The sequence below is a fragment of the Nomascus leucogenys genome, chromosome 19, assembly GCF_006542625.1.
Source record: "Nomascus leucogenys isolate Asia chromosome 19, Asia_NLE_v1, whole genome shotgun sequence".
Lineage (NCBI taxonomy): Eukaryota > Metazoa > Chordata > Mammalia > Primates > Hylobatidae > Nomascus > Nomascus leucogenys.
Genome location: NC_044399.1, coordinates 8,392,149 through 8,407,952, shown reverse-complemented (window position 1 = coordinate 8,407,952; position 15,804 = coordinate 8,392,149). Strand labels below are relative to the sequence as shown.

At 39.5% G+C, this 15,804-nt stretch overlaps 1 protein-coding gene across 3 annotated transcripts in view; it reads left to right on the top strand.

Annotated features, from left to right (window-relative positions):
• MBOAT2 (membrane bound O-acyltransferase domain containing 2) overlaps nucleotides 1–9,211 on the top strand; it is a 148,579-nt gene extending 139,368 nt beyond the window's left edge. For all 3 annotated transcript variants that reach the window (XM_030799848.1, XM_030799850.1, XM_030799849.1), the window contains 4 exons: nucleotides 2,212–2,276; nucleotides 3,697–3,829; nucleotides 5,673–5,824; nucleotides 7,478–9,211. In XM_030799848.1, the coding sequence (XP_030655708.1) occupies nucleotides 2,212–2,276; nucleotides 3,697–3,829; nucleotides 5,673–5,824; nucleotides 7,478–7,700 (573 nt within the window). In that variant the 3' untranslated portion in view covers nucleotides 7,701–9,211. The remainder of the gene's footprint in view (nucleotides 1–2,211; nucleotides 2,277–3,696; nucleotides 3,830–5,672; nucleotides 5,825–7,477) is intronic.
• The last annotated feature ends 6,593 nt before the right edge of the window (nucleotides 9,212–15,804 follow it).

The window sequence follows — 15,804 nt, the reverse complement described above, 5'->3', positions numbered from 1 at the left end:
GAGAGGGAAAAATTGATCATTGTTGAAGTTGAGTGATGGATATAGCAGTGTTTCTAACCTTTTGTTTATTATTAACACCTTAAGGGGACTTTTGAGACACTCTTTTCCTAATAATTTCCCCCTTGAAATTTTAATACCACAGATACACTGTATATCTGTATACCTATTGATACACTACTGTATGTATATATGTTCTTTATACCTAAAAAAAGATATTTTTGCCCCTTAAGAACCAATTTTCATCTCCTGGGGGCGATATCATGCCTGCTGAGAGTGTGTGGCTTGAGAAAAAGTAAAGAAAGGAGTTAATTTTTCTGAAGGAAAAAATGGTCATCAATGCTAAGTGCCACTGAGATACCAAGTAAGAGAAGGACACAAATGCCTTTATCGTTTGTTTATTTATTTATTTATTTATTTGAGATAACGTCTTGCTCTGTTGCCCAGGCTGGAGTGTGGTGGCGCGATTTCAGTTCACTGCAACCTCTGCCTCCCGGGTTCAAGCAATTCTCCTGCCTCAGCCTCCTGAGTAACTGGGATTCCAGGCACCTGCCACCACACCTGGCCAATGTTTGTATTTTTAGCAGAGACGGTGTTTCACCATGTTGGCCAGGCTAGTCTCGAACTCCTGACTTCAGGCGATCCACCCACCTCGGCCTCCCAAAGGGCTGGGATTACTGGCATGAGCCACCGTGCCCATCCTTGTTTATGGTTTTATGAACAACAGTTTCAGGAGAGGGATTGGCATAAAGGCCAGATTACACAACTCCTAGGAGTTCATTCCCTGTAAAGGGAAGAGGGTAGAATAGTAGCTGAGGAGAACAGGGAATTGAGGAGAACTGTTTGTTTAATTTTGTTTTAAAATGGAGAGAGTAAAACATGTTTACTGATTAGGAGACTATTTGGAGGACAGAGTGTGAAGCTTCTCCTGCAATTGAAGGAGAGAGACCTATTGATTGAAGTCCCAGAGAAGATGGAAGTGGAGACATTGGCCCTGAAGGAGAAGGACCACTTCTCCTGTTATAAGGACAGGAAGGTTGGCAGGATAAGTGTGTGTGCAGCTGAGTGTGTAGTTCGATGGTGAGAATTTGGAGTCTGATGATTTTATATCATCTCTGTAAAGTAGGAGGCCAACTTACCTGTTGTGAGGGAGAAAGGAGGTGATAGGACCAGAGATACAGATGGGGTATTAGGTTGAATCATGTGAAATTGCTGACACTTACCTCTTCTTGACTTTATTTTTTAAAAAAGAGAAAAGAAAATTTCAAATGGTTCAGTCCAGTAGCTTTTTTCAGGAAGAGGAGAATGAACTGTCTAGGAAAACAGGTTTGTAGGTTGAGGGCTCAGTCGTGGTGGAGAACCATGAACTTAAGACAAAGGTCTGAAATGTGGTGATACTCTGCACTCAGCGTGCAAATGTTACCAGTGGGGAAAGTGGACAGTGTGGTTGATCTGGAATTAGGGTTTTGATAGGGAGGTGAATGGAAAGGAAAAAGAAACAAAAGCATTGAAGATTCTGACATAAGCGTAGTAAATAAGGGAACACAAAATCTAAAATGGTCAGAAGTGAAGACCAGAGGAGGAGAGAGTTACATAGGATGAAAGTAGACAGGGTGGGAGACGAAAGGCCCCTCTGAGATCAAAGAATAGCTTTAGTGGGAGTAACTGGAGAGAGGAAGCTGGGAAGGTGGGATGCCCTGCGAGATCTGGGCGTGCAGATCCACTCTTTCAGGGGCAGCACAGCCAGACAGTGCCAGAATTGAGAGTAGCCAGGGCACTGAGAGACGATGGCAGGGCAGGATGTCGCGGTGGATGTCTGCTTCACCCAGAACCATGGCAGAGCTTGGCAGGAAGGAGGTAATGAGGTGGGTGCCCCAGTTTTCAGTGTGAGAGGGAGGTCATTGAAAGGCATTTGTACATGTTCTCAGGAATTTCTTTGGAACAATTCCATGACCTCCCTTGTAAATGTTAACATACAGGAGAAAAGGGTGATAATCCATCACCTCATAGATGTTCCCAACAATAAATAAACTTGTCTTATGTAGAATGATGTTACCGCATTAGAAAAACAAGATTAAAGAAAGAGAAATCGCTATACTACCATCGATGTTAAGTAATTTTTGTTTTTATTTTTTAGCATAATAATATATTATTACTTATATTTAAAGCTTCATTATTTTGTGACACAAAGAAAAGAGTTTCCTTTTTTTTCAGATGTCAACAAGTTTCAAGATGTTTCTTGATAATTGGAATATTCAGACAGCTCTTTGGCTCAAAAGGTGCGTTCCTTCAAAAACAATCTTTAGATGTGCTTTGGCGTCTAGTTCTTGAGGTTGAGTTTCATTGAATTCAGGTTCTTGATTAAATTAACGGTGTTGAGTGACATTGTGACCTCGGTGTCAGCCGGGAAGCACTGTTAGCTTCCTCCTAAGCAAGTCAGTATCGAGCGAGAACTATTTTGGCTTGAGTCGCAAATGCAGCTATCCTGCAGGTGCAGCTATCCTGCCCTCTCAGTCTCCTTTAAAGGCCTCTGCCAATGTCAGAAGTCACCAGTATCCTCCTTTGCAGCTCCTGATTGCGTTCAGTAGAGATGTGGTTTAAACTAACAAGTGCCTGTACAAGCACACAGTACTTATGCCTGGGTACTCCAGAACAGTCCCGGTTTTAAATATTTCAATTCAACAAATTTTATTTGTTAGGCAAGGGAAACAAAGATGAGTAAGATAAAAAGACTCAGCTCCCGAAAGTGAAAGAGTTCGCAATTTTGTTAAAGACACGGTGGTATAATCAGACACGTGCTGTTCCCTGTGGTGAGGATAAGGAGAGAGAAAGCAGGAACAGCGAGGGCACAGAGGGATGCAGGAAGAACTTCCTGGAAGTGTGGGTGCTTGACCTGAGGTTTGTGTCAGGAGTGTGTCTCGTGAACAGGGCAAGGTAGAGGCAAGCCAGGCTGGGTGGAGTAACAGGTGTGAAGGACAGAGCTGGGGAACAGCACACTCTCCCAGGGGTTCTCTTATCGTCCCTGCGAGCACATTGCCCTATCTTGAATTTACTTCATAAAAAACGGCCCCTATAATGATAGGGTGCTAAGCAGCCTTTTTTTGTAGTGTCCTTTTTTAAATGACAAATTAAACATCTTTATCCCTTGAGATGGCTAGCATACGCTATCATCTCTTCACAGTGCCTGGCAGTCTCCCCAGTGGCCGCAGATCCTCTGAGCTAATCTGTTGTGTTATTTTTTGTTATTGTTATAATTTAAATTTGATACCTTAGGGAAACTTTATTTTCAGTTGAGTTCTCTATCCCTGTTACAGGAAAACTGTAGACTAAGCACAGTCTATCTTCCAGAAAGAGTAGTGTTATTAGGTCAGTTGAAAGTTATTGATTTTTTTTTTAAATAAAATAATGTAGGATAAAAGTAACCTTACTCTTTTTGTAAGTTGTATAGACTCCCAAATACTAGAAATGATCATTTAAGTTACTATATATACCAGTAAGAAGATGGGAATTAACTTTATGTTCCTAAATTTGACAATAGCTATGGCCTCCCTGAGATCATAGAGAAGTGATTGCCTAAGGTTGTATTTGTTTTTCTAGTTACCCTAAATCCTGTCAGGTAATAAAAGAATGATCATTGCAGGCTTTGTAAACTCGGGTCACTCACTCCACTTGGCTCTCCATGTTTTTCATGGTTTCTAGGGTGTGTTATGAACGAACCTCCTTCAGTCCAACTATCCAGACGTTCATTCTCTCTGCCATTTGGCACGGGGTATACCCAGGATATTATCTAACGTTTCTAACAGGGGTGTTAATGACATTAGCAGCACGAGCTGTAAGTATCAAGAATTTTATTTTACAATTCAATGGTCCGCTTGAACTGTTAAAAAGGCTGAGTACTTCTCTCTTACAAGGTAGACCCTCTTTCCTTGGCCACGGTCAGGATTGCCCTTTCCACTAGAAGCGAGGTGTGTAACTGTGTGCATGTTTGCTGAGCGCTCACCACGGGCGAGGCTCCATGCCCAGTTCCTGTGAGGGGAAAACACGTTTCTATGTGCCGGCAGGTAGGAGGCACTCACAAAATGTTACTTTGTCTTTACAGAATTTTCTGAAGGAGAGATAAAAACTGAGTTAAATAAAGATGATCAGAATGGGTAGGTTTATTTTAGAAATGTTTCCTGAAAGCCGTAACCTTTGAGTCCTCTCTGAGACAAAGAGTAGGCTGTGCTAGGCCAAGACAGTGGATGAGCCACACTGGAAGTGGGCACAGTTCTTTAGAGTATTTGCCTAGATAGAAGCTAGAGTAACATTTTGGGAAACAATTGAGGAATTAGGTTGGTGACATGAGAGAGGTAAGGAGAAGGATAATTTAGTGTAAGCCCTTGAAGACCAGTTAGAGGAAAGTGACATGACAAAAACCATGTTTGAACAAGCTGCTAATGGCACTTACAGGTAAGAGGGCGTCATTTAACAAACTAGCAGATATTTACTGTATTCCATTTTGAGGTACTTTGGGGATATATGAGGGAAATTTCAAGAAGTATTAACTAAGGGTACCTTCCAGTAGTTTGTAGTCTAATTTGGGATAAGGTGTATGTGTGTGTACATACCTTATGCATGTGTGTGTGCACGCACACGTGCATCACAAGGCATGTGTGACAGATTTCATGGGTGTTATAAATACTAAGTAGCATAGGTGTTTAGAGATGGAAGAAGTCTCTTTGGGTTGGGTTAATTAGAGATGGCCCCATTAGGAAGGTGTTTGGATCTGGACTTTGAGAAACGAAAGTTATTTCAATAGTGAGTGAGGTATAATGGGGAAGAAAATGACATTCTAAGCATCGGAAGGACATTAGCAAAACCCATCATTCTTAGTGGCTAGGCTCTGCTATCTCTTGCCTAGCTCACCGCCATGGCAGTCACCTGCTCTTGATTCCATCCTGTTCACCAATGACAAATCCATTTGTCCTGAGGTACGGGCTTTCAGCATTCCATTCTTGCGCTTAAAAACTGTACCTAACTCCCTCCCATTGCAGACAGAATAGGATAGGCTTCTTCCCTACCTGGTGTTCAAGTTCTACCAATGCCCTCTTCCCTTCCCCCATTTGCCTCTCTAGAATTACGCGGTATCTATGCATACATGAATTCTCTGCTTCCATTAGATTTACTTGTCATTCCCCAATACACCATGCACTTGCACATTAGCAAAGCCAAGTTTGTCTTTCACAAATGCAGAGGTTAAATAAGAGTTAAGGATGAAGGTAAACCAAACTTTATTTGTATACTGTATTTTACCAAATATGATTTAAGGATCTCTAGGCAGTGTTGTCTTAAACTTTTCTTTTTTGGGGGGGAGACCTTTTATTTTAATACAGAATCTAATCTACAGAAAAGTTGCAAAGAACTTCTATATGCCCTTTACCCAGACTCACCAGTCATTTATGTTTTCCCTGTTACTTCCTCATCCCCCCCCTCTCTTTTATACACAGTATGTACAATGTGTATTTGCTTTTTTAGAACCAACTTTATCCATAGTAGCAGTGTACATTCCCACTAGCAACTTAGGAGAGTTTCAGTTACTCCACTCCACACCCTTCCAACAGTTGATATCACCAGTGTAACTGCACAAGTAATGTTAATTTAAAGATACAGCAAATGTTTTTGTTTCTTTATTTCAGATGAGAAATAACTTTAGACATTTTTTCATTGAACCTTCCCAACTGAAATTATTTTATGATGTTATAACATGGATAGTAACTCAAGTAGCAATAAGTTACACAGTTGTGCCATTCGTACTTCTTTCTATAAAACCATCATTCACGTTTTACAGGTAAGTGTTACTCTTAAAACTTTGTCAGTGGGAATAGCTTTATTTTCAAAAGAAAGTTTCTTGCTATTGGATAGAATAGAAAAATAGTACCACAGCCACATTTCCTGCTGATAAATGCATTGTCAGTTACTTTTTAATTCTGAACCAAGCAAGTCTCAGCGTTTCTCTGTGGAATGACTCATACTACTCAACCCTCAGATGAGTGATTTAGACAGAGAAATATCAGCCAGGTAACCACTGCCTCAAACCTCTCCTAAATTTAACAGAAAACTTGTTAGCTTAATTGTCCTGAACTTCTTTGGGGAAAAAACCAGCTATTTACAAAGAATTATTAATTATCTTTTTTTTTTTTTTTTTTTTTTTTTTGAGACGGAATCTCTCTCTGTCGCCCAGGCTGGAGTGCAGTGGTGCAATCTCGGCTCACTGCAACCTCTGCCTCCCAGGTTCAAGCAATTCTCTGCCTCAGCCTCCCAAGTAGCTAGGATTACAGGCACCCACCACTATACCTGGCTAATTTTTGTATTTTTTTTTTTTTTTTTGGTAGAGATGGGGTTTCACCATCTTGGCCAGGCTGGTCTTGAGCTCCTGACCTCGTGATCCACCCACCTTGGCCTCCCAAAGTGCTGGGATTACAGGCATGAGCCACCACACCCAGCCTAAGGAAAATAAATTATATTTTATTTGTTCCTTTTCACTGTGTCTTTTATGTTTGATTGATACTGTGGTGATCTGTATATTATAGAAATTGTCTTGTCTCGAATTCCGTATTTTTGTAATCTACTTATCTCCTCTCCCTGCCCACCAAATTCCACTCCCCCATCTTAGATGGTGATATTTTAGAGATCAAAAACTTTATTCTTTTATAAATTCTTTATTACTGTGGCATTTAGAATGACTTAGCACAGAGTAGTCAAAAAATTATTGAATCAAATATGACAATAATTATACAGGAAGACATTAAGTAAGTCCTGCTAAAGTTTCCATTTTAACAAAATTAGTACATGTTTAAAAATTTGATTGGGCTGTTGGTTAGATTTTCTATCCCAGGTACTTTGTTCAGAATCACTTGAGCTTACAGCTATAGATACAGTTGAGGTTACATTTGGTTTATATAATTTGAGAAATGATGTTTTCAATATTTTTAATAATATGGCCTTTCTTTGCTTCATGAAAGTAATCATCAAGAAGCAATATTGCTTCTCTGCCACCCCCCTCATTAGAATATTTGTAACTTAGAGACAGTAAATAGCAGGTGAGGCCAGACTGGTAAAGTCTTAACTATCTCCACATTTTCTTTGTTGACTCAACTTTTGATTCTCTGGATTAGGGAAATTTTCAGATTGCTACTGGTATTAATATGTACCTTTTTGTTTTTATTCTGTTTAACCATGGCCTTCTGACCCTTACAAAGGAATGTAATAGGCTACCTAGAAAATCAGGCTTCTAACCAGCCTGGGTTTATCCAGTGCTATAAATACCCACTGGCCTACACTGTCAGGTTTCTTCTCCTGAGGGGGAATAATAAAAGAATAGTGTAGTAATATAGTAAACAAATACATCCTGAGGTGGGCCACGTGACATTTTAACAAGTGTGCAGTTATTAAGTGTTATTAATTATCAAATTTTAATAAGCTTTTTCCCTTTTTCTTTTAGCTCCTGGTATTACTGCCTGCACATTCTTGGTATCTTAGTATTATTGTTGTTGCCAGTGAAAAAAACTCAAAGAAAGAATACACATGAAAACATTCAGCTCTCACAATCCAAAAAGTCTGATGAAGGAGAAAATTCTTTGGGATGGAACAGTTTTTCTACAACAAACAATGTTTGCAATCAGAATCAAGAACTGGCCTCGAGACATTCATCACTAAAGCAGTGATCGGGAAGGCTCCAAGGGCTGTTTTTTTTTTTTTTTTTGATGTTAACAGAAACCAATCTTAGCACCTTTTCAAGGGGTTTGAGTTTGTTGGAAAAGCAATGAACTGGGGGGAAATGGACAGTTATAGATAAGGAATTTCCTGTACACCAGATTGGAAATGGAGCGAAACAAGCCCTCCCATGCCATGTCCCCGTGGGCCATGCCTTATGTAAGAGTATTTCCATATTTCAGTGGGCACTCCCAACCTCAGCACTTGTCCGTAGGGTCACATGCGTGCCCTGTTGCTGAATGTACGTTGTGTATCCCCAGGCACTGAAGAGGTGGAAAAATAATCGTGTCAATCTGGATGATAGAGAGAAATTAACTTTTCCAAATGAATGTCTTGCCTTAAACCCTCTATTTCCTAAAATATGTTCCTAAATGGTATTTTCAAGTGTAATATTGTGAGAACGCTACTGCAGTAGTTGATGTTGTGTGTTGTAAAGGATTTTAGGAGGAATTTGAAACAGGATATTTAAGAGTGTGGATATTTTTTAAATGCAATAAACATCTCAGTATTTGAAGGGTTTTCTTAAAGTATGTCAAATGACTACAATCCATAGTGAAACTGTAAACAGTAATGGACGCCAAATTATAGGTAGCTGATTTTGCTGGAGAGTTTAATTACCTTGTGCAGTCAAAGAGCGCTTCCAGAAGGAATTTCTTAAAACATGATGAAAGGTTTGGTAATGTGATATTTTAAGCTTATTCTTTTTCTTAAAAGAGAGAGGTGACGAAGGAAGGCAGGAATGAAGAAGCACTGTGTGGCCTCCGGTGGAATGCATGGGGCACAGCCGCGGCTCTGCCGACCGCTTCTCCCCCACGCCAGAGCTCTGCGCCATCATGTGAGACTTAAAAAAGTTGAATGACTTTGTGATACTTTGGACTCCTAAATTAAATTTATCAGGCATAAATTATGTAGAATTAGAGGCTTTGAAAATAATACTGGTAGGTTGCTCAAAGGTTTTGAAAGAGAAATCGCTAGGTAGGTTACTATCTGGCTAATCCATTTCTTATCCTTGACAATTTAATTCATATTTGGGAAACTTTTAGGGAAATGAAAACTAAAAGTCATTGAGTCTGGGTGACATTTTTTGAGAATAATATAAATTCAGTTTCAAACGCTTCTCACATTAAAATTTTGCTGTGAACTCTTACTAAAATGAGTTTTAGGTTCTGTAAGTGGAAAAATGTGCTTTTATTTTATGGGCCATTTTTACCACGATTAATCTTGCCTTGGATTACTAGGCGTCTCCTGCGATCCCACAGAGGACTGTGGTGGCCACAGGAGCTGAAAGCAGAAGAGTGGGATTTGACGCCAGGCAGTGGAGCGGCCTCAGCCCCAGATTGTACCTCCTGCCCTGTGGCAGGGGGCGGGGGGCAAAGCCTTCTGACTTCACCGTTATTTGACCTATGTATGGAACTTACTTTTACTTTTTGCCTTAAATTTTTAATGAAATGCAAATTTTCTGCGATGGGTTTCTCTTTCTCTTTTTTTCGGGGGGTGGGATCACTAATAAATTTGCAAATGAAGTTAAGGACAAGGCAACCATCTGGCTTATGCTATATAATACTTCATTTAAAGAAGAAAGGAAAAGCAAATGCACTTGCAACGTTTGAGGTCTCAGCAAAAATGGGAATGTGTCTTTTTTGAAGTTTAGAAATATCCTAATCTATTTTTATTTATCTAAAAGTAAGTGTTTTCCAGCTGATAAGGCTAACCCTATCATTCCTTCTCAGGAAAGGATTGATAACTAAATAAATTTCCTCTGTTTTCCCATGCATTGAAATTATGTTGGCTGGGCATGGTGGCTCACACCTATAATCCTAGCACTTTGGGAGGCCGAGGTGGGTGGATCACTTGAGGTCAGGAGTTCGAGACCAGCCTGGCTAACATGGTGAAACCCCGTCTCTACTGAAAATACAAAAATTAGACGGGCGTGGTGGCACACACCTGTAATCCCAGCAACTTGGGAGGCTGAGGCAGGAGAATCGCTTGAACCTGGGAGGCGGAGGTTGCAGTGGGCTGAAATTGTGCCACTGCACTCCAGCCTGGGTGACAGAGGGAGACTCCGTCTCACAAAAAAAAAAAAAAAAAAAAGAAAAAAGAGAAAAGAAATTATGCCAGCTGTTTAATGTGAGAGAATAGAAAGAATGTTCATGGAAAGTACCTGTCCTGTAAACTGTTTGATCATTTTCATTAATGTTGCAGAGAATCCGACTGCTTAATAGAGAAAGTGAACAGATTAAGAATTTAAAAGACAGGTTCAGGCATGTCATAAGTGAAAACAAGAAGGCTTAATACAAACTTGTTGGGTTTTGTATGTGTTATGTGTGTGGTTTTTTTTCTTCTTTTTTTTTTTTTTGGTTCAGCCTATCTAGCCACCTACAAATAATCACATTTCTATTACCTGAATTTACTTTATTTCTCAGCCTGTAAACACACTTAGTCACTGTTACCTGTTTCTTGCTTAGTGAATATAATCTTAGCACTGTCATCTAGAAAGCAAGATATTTGATTGGTTTTCTGGTTCCTTTGAAGATAATAATTCCATATCCAGTTTGACTGATTTTCATACCCCTGAATCAACTAGTTATTTTTATGAAATGGTTTTTGGATAGCTCTCCTCTAGTTTGGAGAAGTAATAGTCACAAAGATTAATATTTTGCTTCTAGTACTTACAGTAGAAGAATTTTAAACTGGTACGTCTACTCCTGTTAAATAGAAAGGGGATTCATTGTATTATGTGCTTGCTTTTTTTTAATCAATAGAATAAGATTCAATGCATATTTATGTTATATATTTTCCACTATTCAGGTATCATGAAATCACTCCAGAGATAATCAATCAACATCATATTTATACTTTTGGTTAATTATATACTACTCAGGGAAAAAATGAACAAAAATAATTATTCATCCTTCAATTTCATTTTCTTGAAACAATAAGAGTTAGTATAATTTGGTATGCCTCAGTTGTCACCATTATATAAATGGCTCATTCTGTTTTTAAAGTAAGTATTTTTATTGGAACTCAGGGTAATTGGGGGAATTTATTTAGCTTCTAAAATATCCAGCAGGATAGAGAAGATTTATTTGGCTTCAAAAATGTCTGGTGACCACTTCTCTTATTAGCCACTACTGTCCATTTGATTCAAAAATATATTTATTGGTCTCCATGTGTGACATACACAGAATGCAAACATACCACTTTTGAGAAAAATGTGCAGTAAAAAGGAGGTTTCTAGAAAGTGACTGTAACTCACATTTAAGCACTAGCTGACCTAGGAGGAGACCTGGATCTTCATTCTGGTTCTGCCTTTCATGAGACTTAAGACTTGGAGGAGCCACCTGTCCTGTCGACCCCAAGTTCCTCAGCCGTAAGCAAACGGGTTAATACTAAGAGTTCAGGACCAGTTGGGTGTCGTGAACGGAGCCATTAGCAAGGTCTGTAGGATTCAAGGACTTGGGCAAATCCACAGTCCACACTATTGTCATGGTCATTGACTTTTACTACTTGAGCTCAAAGCCCTGACATTTCAAAAGGTTGTCATGATAACAGTGAAACCTCTGAATCCCTTAAATCAGAAGGCATGGCAACATACTTTTTCCACTGGCAATAGCTCTTACAATGAGTGTTGCATAATGAAATAGTCTCTGCTGAAGAAAACATGTTTTCCTTTTGCTCTCTCTGCTTTGTTGGTTTCTGTGCTGTGTAGAATTGGAGAAGATATATGCTCTGAAATATTTTATACAGATTCCTGACTACTGGACAGGGTTTACCACTATATAACATCTCAAAGTTATTCAAGGATATTTAAAGCATATTTAGTTTAGTTACACCTTATTTTAAACCGCAGAAAACAATAGCTTTAAAATTTTTGCCATTAAAATTATTATAAATTTATACTTTTACTCAAGGACTAGATCAGTTTTAGGACAAAAATCTTTCCTATTTAAAATTCATACCTTGTAAGTATTTAGTTTGTATATTCATGAACAAATCTGGACATTTATACTTTTTTTGTTTCCTTATCAACTGTTCACAATTATTAGTTAATTGGTCTTAACAGTTCTACATTATAATTGAAAGAAAAATTACTTGAGAGAATAATTGTTTCAGAATAGTGCCTGCTATTTCTGTGTTAGCTAAAAATTTGTCCAAAGTTTTAGATATAAGCTAGTATTTTGTGGAGTTTTATCCAGGCATTAATAGTTCTTCCTGGCTGAAATTTAATATAGGTGCAGAATCCTAAACAACACTGTGAGATGTAATCTTAACTGCCCTCAATACCTTATAAAACTGCTGCATTTAACCCAGTGTGCATTTAATGAGTGGCTGGTCGTTGATACACTCATCTTAGATGCTGAAATTTCTGTTTTCTCCAGCCCTTGTAAAAGTGGGTTTCTTGATCAACGCGTGCTCCCAATGCTGAAGGAAAAGATTTGCATTTAAGAAAAGAAATGGCCGGGCGCGGTGGCTCACGCTTGTAATCCCAGCACTTTGGGAGGCCGAGGCGGGCGGATCACGAGGTCAGGAGATCGAGACCACGGTGAAACCCCGTCTCTACTAAAAATACAAAAAAAAAAAAAAAAATTAGCCGGGCGTGGTGGCGGGCACCTGTAGTCCCAGCTACTCGGAGAGGCTGAGGCAGGAGAATGGCGTGAACCCGGGAGGCGGAGCTTGCAGTGAGCCCAGATTGCGCCACTGCACTCCAGCCTGGGCGATAGAGCGAGACTCTGTCTCAAAAAAAAAAAAAAAAAGAAAAGAAATACACTCTGAAATTTGAGTTTGAAAGATTAGAACGTAGAGGATCTCTACAGTGTTTTTCTGCAACACGAAGTAGTCAAATCTATTTATAGAAACTCTGATTACAACAGAAATTTTAAAATGAAATTTTCCACGTTGGTATTTTGTAGGAAAGCTCTTATAATCAATGCTTAAGCTGCTTTTTGAGGCTTTTCTTGTACAGAGGTTGCAGCCAATTACATTTTAATTGGTAGGCTGCTGAATAATGTTTTTGTATGTTTTAAAATAATATTTATTTTAATAGGTTTTTTAACATTATGCAAACCCCAATAAAGAACTGACATGCTCCATAGGCCATTGACTGGGAAATTTTGTGAAACACAGCCTAAATACACAGTTTTTACACCAACTAATTTGTCTTACCTTTAAAACTGATTATAACTCCTCTTTAAGTACAACTTTTATAAAGAAAAAACACAGCACTAAGACTATATGTTCTATAAATTATGGTGTGATGACCCATGCAGAACCGCTGTCTGAAGCTTACTCAGCGATGCATAGCCATCTCCAGCCGTGTTTTATCAAACGGCACACTAAGAATAAATGGAAATGCTCCAGTGAAAAACCAGAAGTTACAGAGCAACATAAGTAAAATGACTAACCAGTTTCTTAGTAACGTGTTTGAAATGGAAAAGGTGACTGACTGTCTTTCACCAGAGTCTTAGCTGTTTCATGTTCACTATTTTAGGTTAATTTTCTTGGGAAATCAATTTGAATATTCCTCCCTGTACTTTCGCATTAAAGGACAAAAATACATGTTGAGAGTTTGACAGACTTTTAAAATATGCCTCTTTCCCAATTTTATGTATTTTTGGTTCTGTGCACACAGATTTATCAATGAAGTACATTTGCCTCTGACTTTATCACAAGGAAAAAGGAATCAAACATTGAACACAAATGTGTTCCAAACCAGTCTTGTCCATCTTGTCACTTTTACGTGACTGCTCTGAACCAGAAGGGGCATGATAGAAGGCAATAGGAATGAAAGTAAAATCATTCAGGTGAAGTGAGAAATTCTTCCATATACAGAGTGAACATGTGTGATTTCATTCCTGCCTTCCTTTAAACGTTGTGTCTTGATCTCTGCCTAGTAGTAGTTGAGCCCTCAGTTGCCCAAACATGAGGAGAGACCCAACTCCAGCAGCCAGAATTTAGTATTTACATTTGCCTTCCCGAGTTGAGAATAGAATGTGGTGTTCTGTGCTTTCTGTTTTTATTATTCCAAAATATTTTTTTAAAGAAGTGTTATTTTTCAACAGATTCATAAATTAGTTGCTGATGTATGGTAAATTAAAACTCCCACTGTGTCAGTCAAACTGAGATGTGCTAATTTCATAACCACTCATTTCTAGTCTGTCAGAGCTGCGCTGGTGGCTTATTGCTGGTTTTTAAAGGTGTTTTTAACTTACCTGTAACATGTTTAGGACATGTTTTTTTTCTAATTTGTGTGTCTTTACAACTGATTAAACAGTAGTTTAAAAATACGCGTGTGTGTGTTTGCTAAAATCTTAGGCTTTTAATTCCACTTATAGAACAATACTGGCCCTGTTATGAGAGTTAATGGTCATTTTTATTGAAGGATTCTTCAGTAATATGGTGATAATATTCTAAAGAGTCATTGACTCTGTAACTGCTTAAAGATTATTTAAAAGAAACTATTGTCATGTTATAAGCACTTTGGAAGATAATTAAAACAACCTTAAATTAGTGTATAGTATCTGTATTGTCTCCTAAAACAGACTTGTCAAGTGAAGAAGATACTGGCTGCTCAGCTGAAAGGGACGCCCACCTCCCAGGCCCTGCAGTTAGCCGGTTTGCAGCACTCCTGTGGGAGGGCGTGGGTGTGGCTGCTGGGAAGCAGAGCGCTGGGACTCTGCTAGACACACACAGACCTAGAAGAACTTCAGAGCATGCCTGGGGGCTCTTCCTTTATGCCGTTGTGAACAATTGTAGGGAAACGTCTTCTGTTTGACTCTTGTGTAGAGATACTAGGCTGAGCGTACTCACAGGTCCAGTCATAGTGCTTTCTCTCTGGAAGACCTTAGAATTTCATGCCAGAATTAAGTTACCCCATTTTGAGATTCAAGACCATGTTGAAATTGGGCCATGACCAAAAGCAGTACAGACTCAGAATTCCTACCGACGTGCTGGGTAAGGAGAATAAGTCATTACCCTTGTCCTCAAGGAGTTAGTGAATAGTGACCATGTGACACCATTAGTGCTTTATTGGAGGCATTCACAAGGGGCCTTGGCAATAGGAGGAGTGAGGACCCAGAGCTGAGTGTGGGGGAGTTCCACAGAGGAGCTGGCTCCTGGACCCCTGAGGAAGGCTTTTCCTGGGCTGAGAAAGGAGGTGGGGAGTTAGAGGAAGAAAGAAAAGCTATGCCAAGAATTTTATAAAGTATTACACACAAATATAATAAAAAATGAGTTAAGCAAGTTTGGATCTATTATGTACCAACAGTATGTCTATCTGTCTAATAACATTTCCCCCCACTGGGAAAAGGAGTAATAGGAAATTGGGCAAGTTTTTAAAATGTCAATGAAATATTTCACGCAGGTGGTTCAGTACAGAACAATATAATAGGCACTTGTGTGCCCACCCTCAGACTAAACAGATGTTACTGCTTTGCCACGTTAAGTTCAATTTTTTTTTTCGCATGAGAAGGATGTTGCACATAAGGACAGCATACCCCCCCGTCCTGGCCTTCTCTCCCTCCCGAGGGGTACCGGCGATGTCAGCATGCACCTGTCCTGGCCTTCTCTCCCTCCCGAGGGGTACCGGCGATGTCAACATGGGCCTCTTTGGGGAGGCTTTGCCTTTGGCTGCCTTTCTTGTGAGCTTAGCTATGTGATTTTACAACATAACTTTGTGTTACATTTCCGATAGCTTTTCTCAGTGTTTGTAGCATGATGAGTTGTGTTGGCTCAGTCAGCTTGTTGCTGGAGCCAGATGTCAGCTCAGATTTTAAGTCTTTAAATACTGCATGTCTCTTTCCCGGTAAAAGCTTTTCTGTTTTCTGACTGTACCTATTGTTGAAGTTTGCTTTGTTTTGTGCTTGAGTCTTCTTTTTTGTTACATCCTCCTGAGTGATCCCAGTTGTATCTTTTGGTACAGGCTGAGCCTCACCATAGCAGGGGCTCTGGTCCTGATGGGTCAGCAGCGCAGAGCTGTATGCACTGTGGCCCAGGACAGGGACACCATTTCCTGGGTGCCGTCCCTTTGTGAGGGGTGAACATGAGAGTGACCCTAAA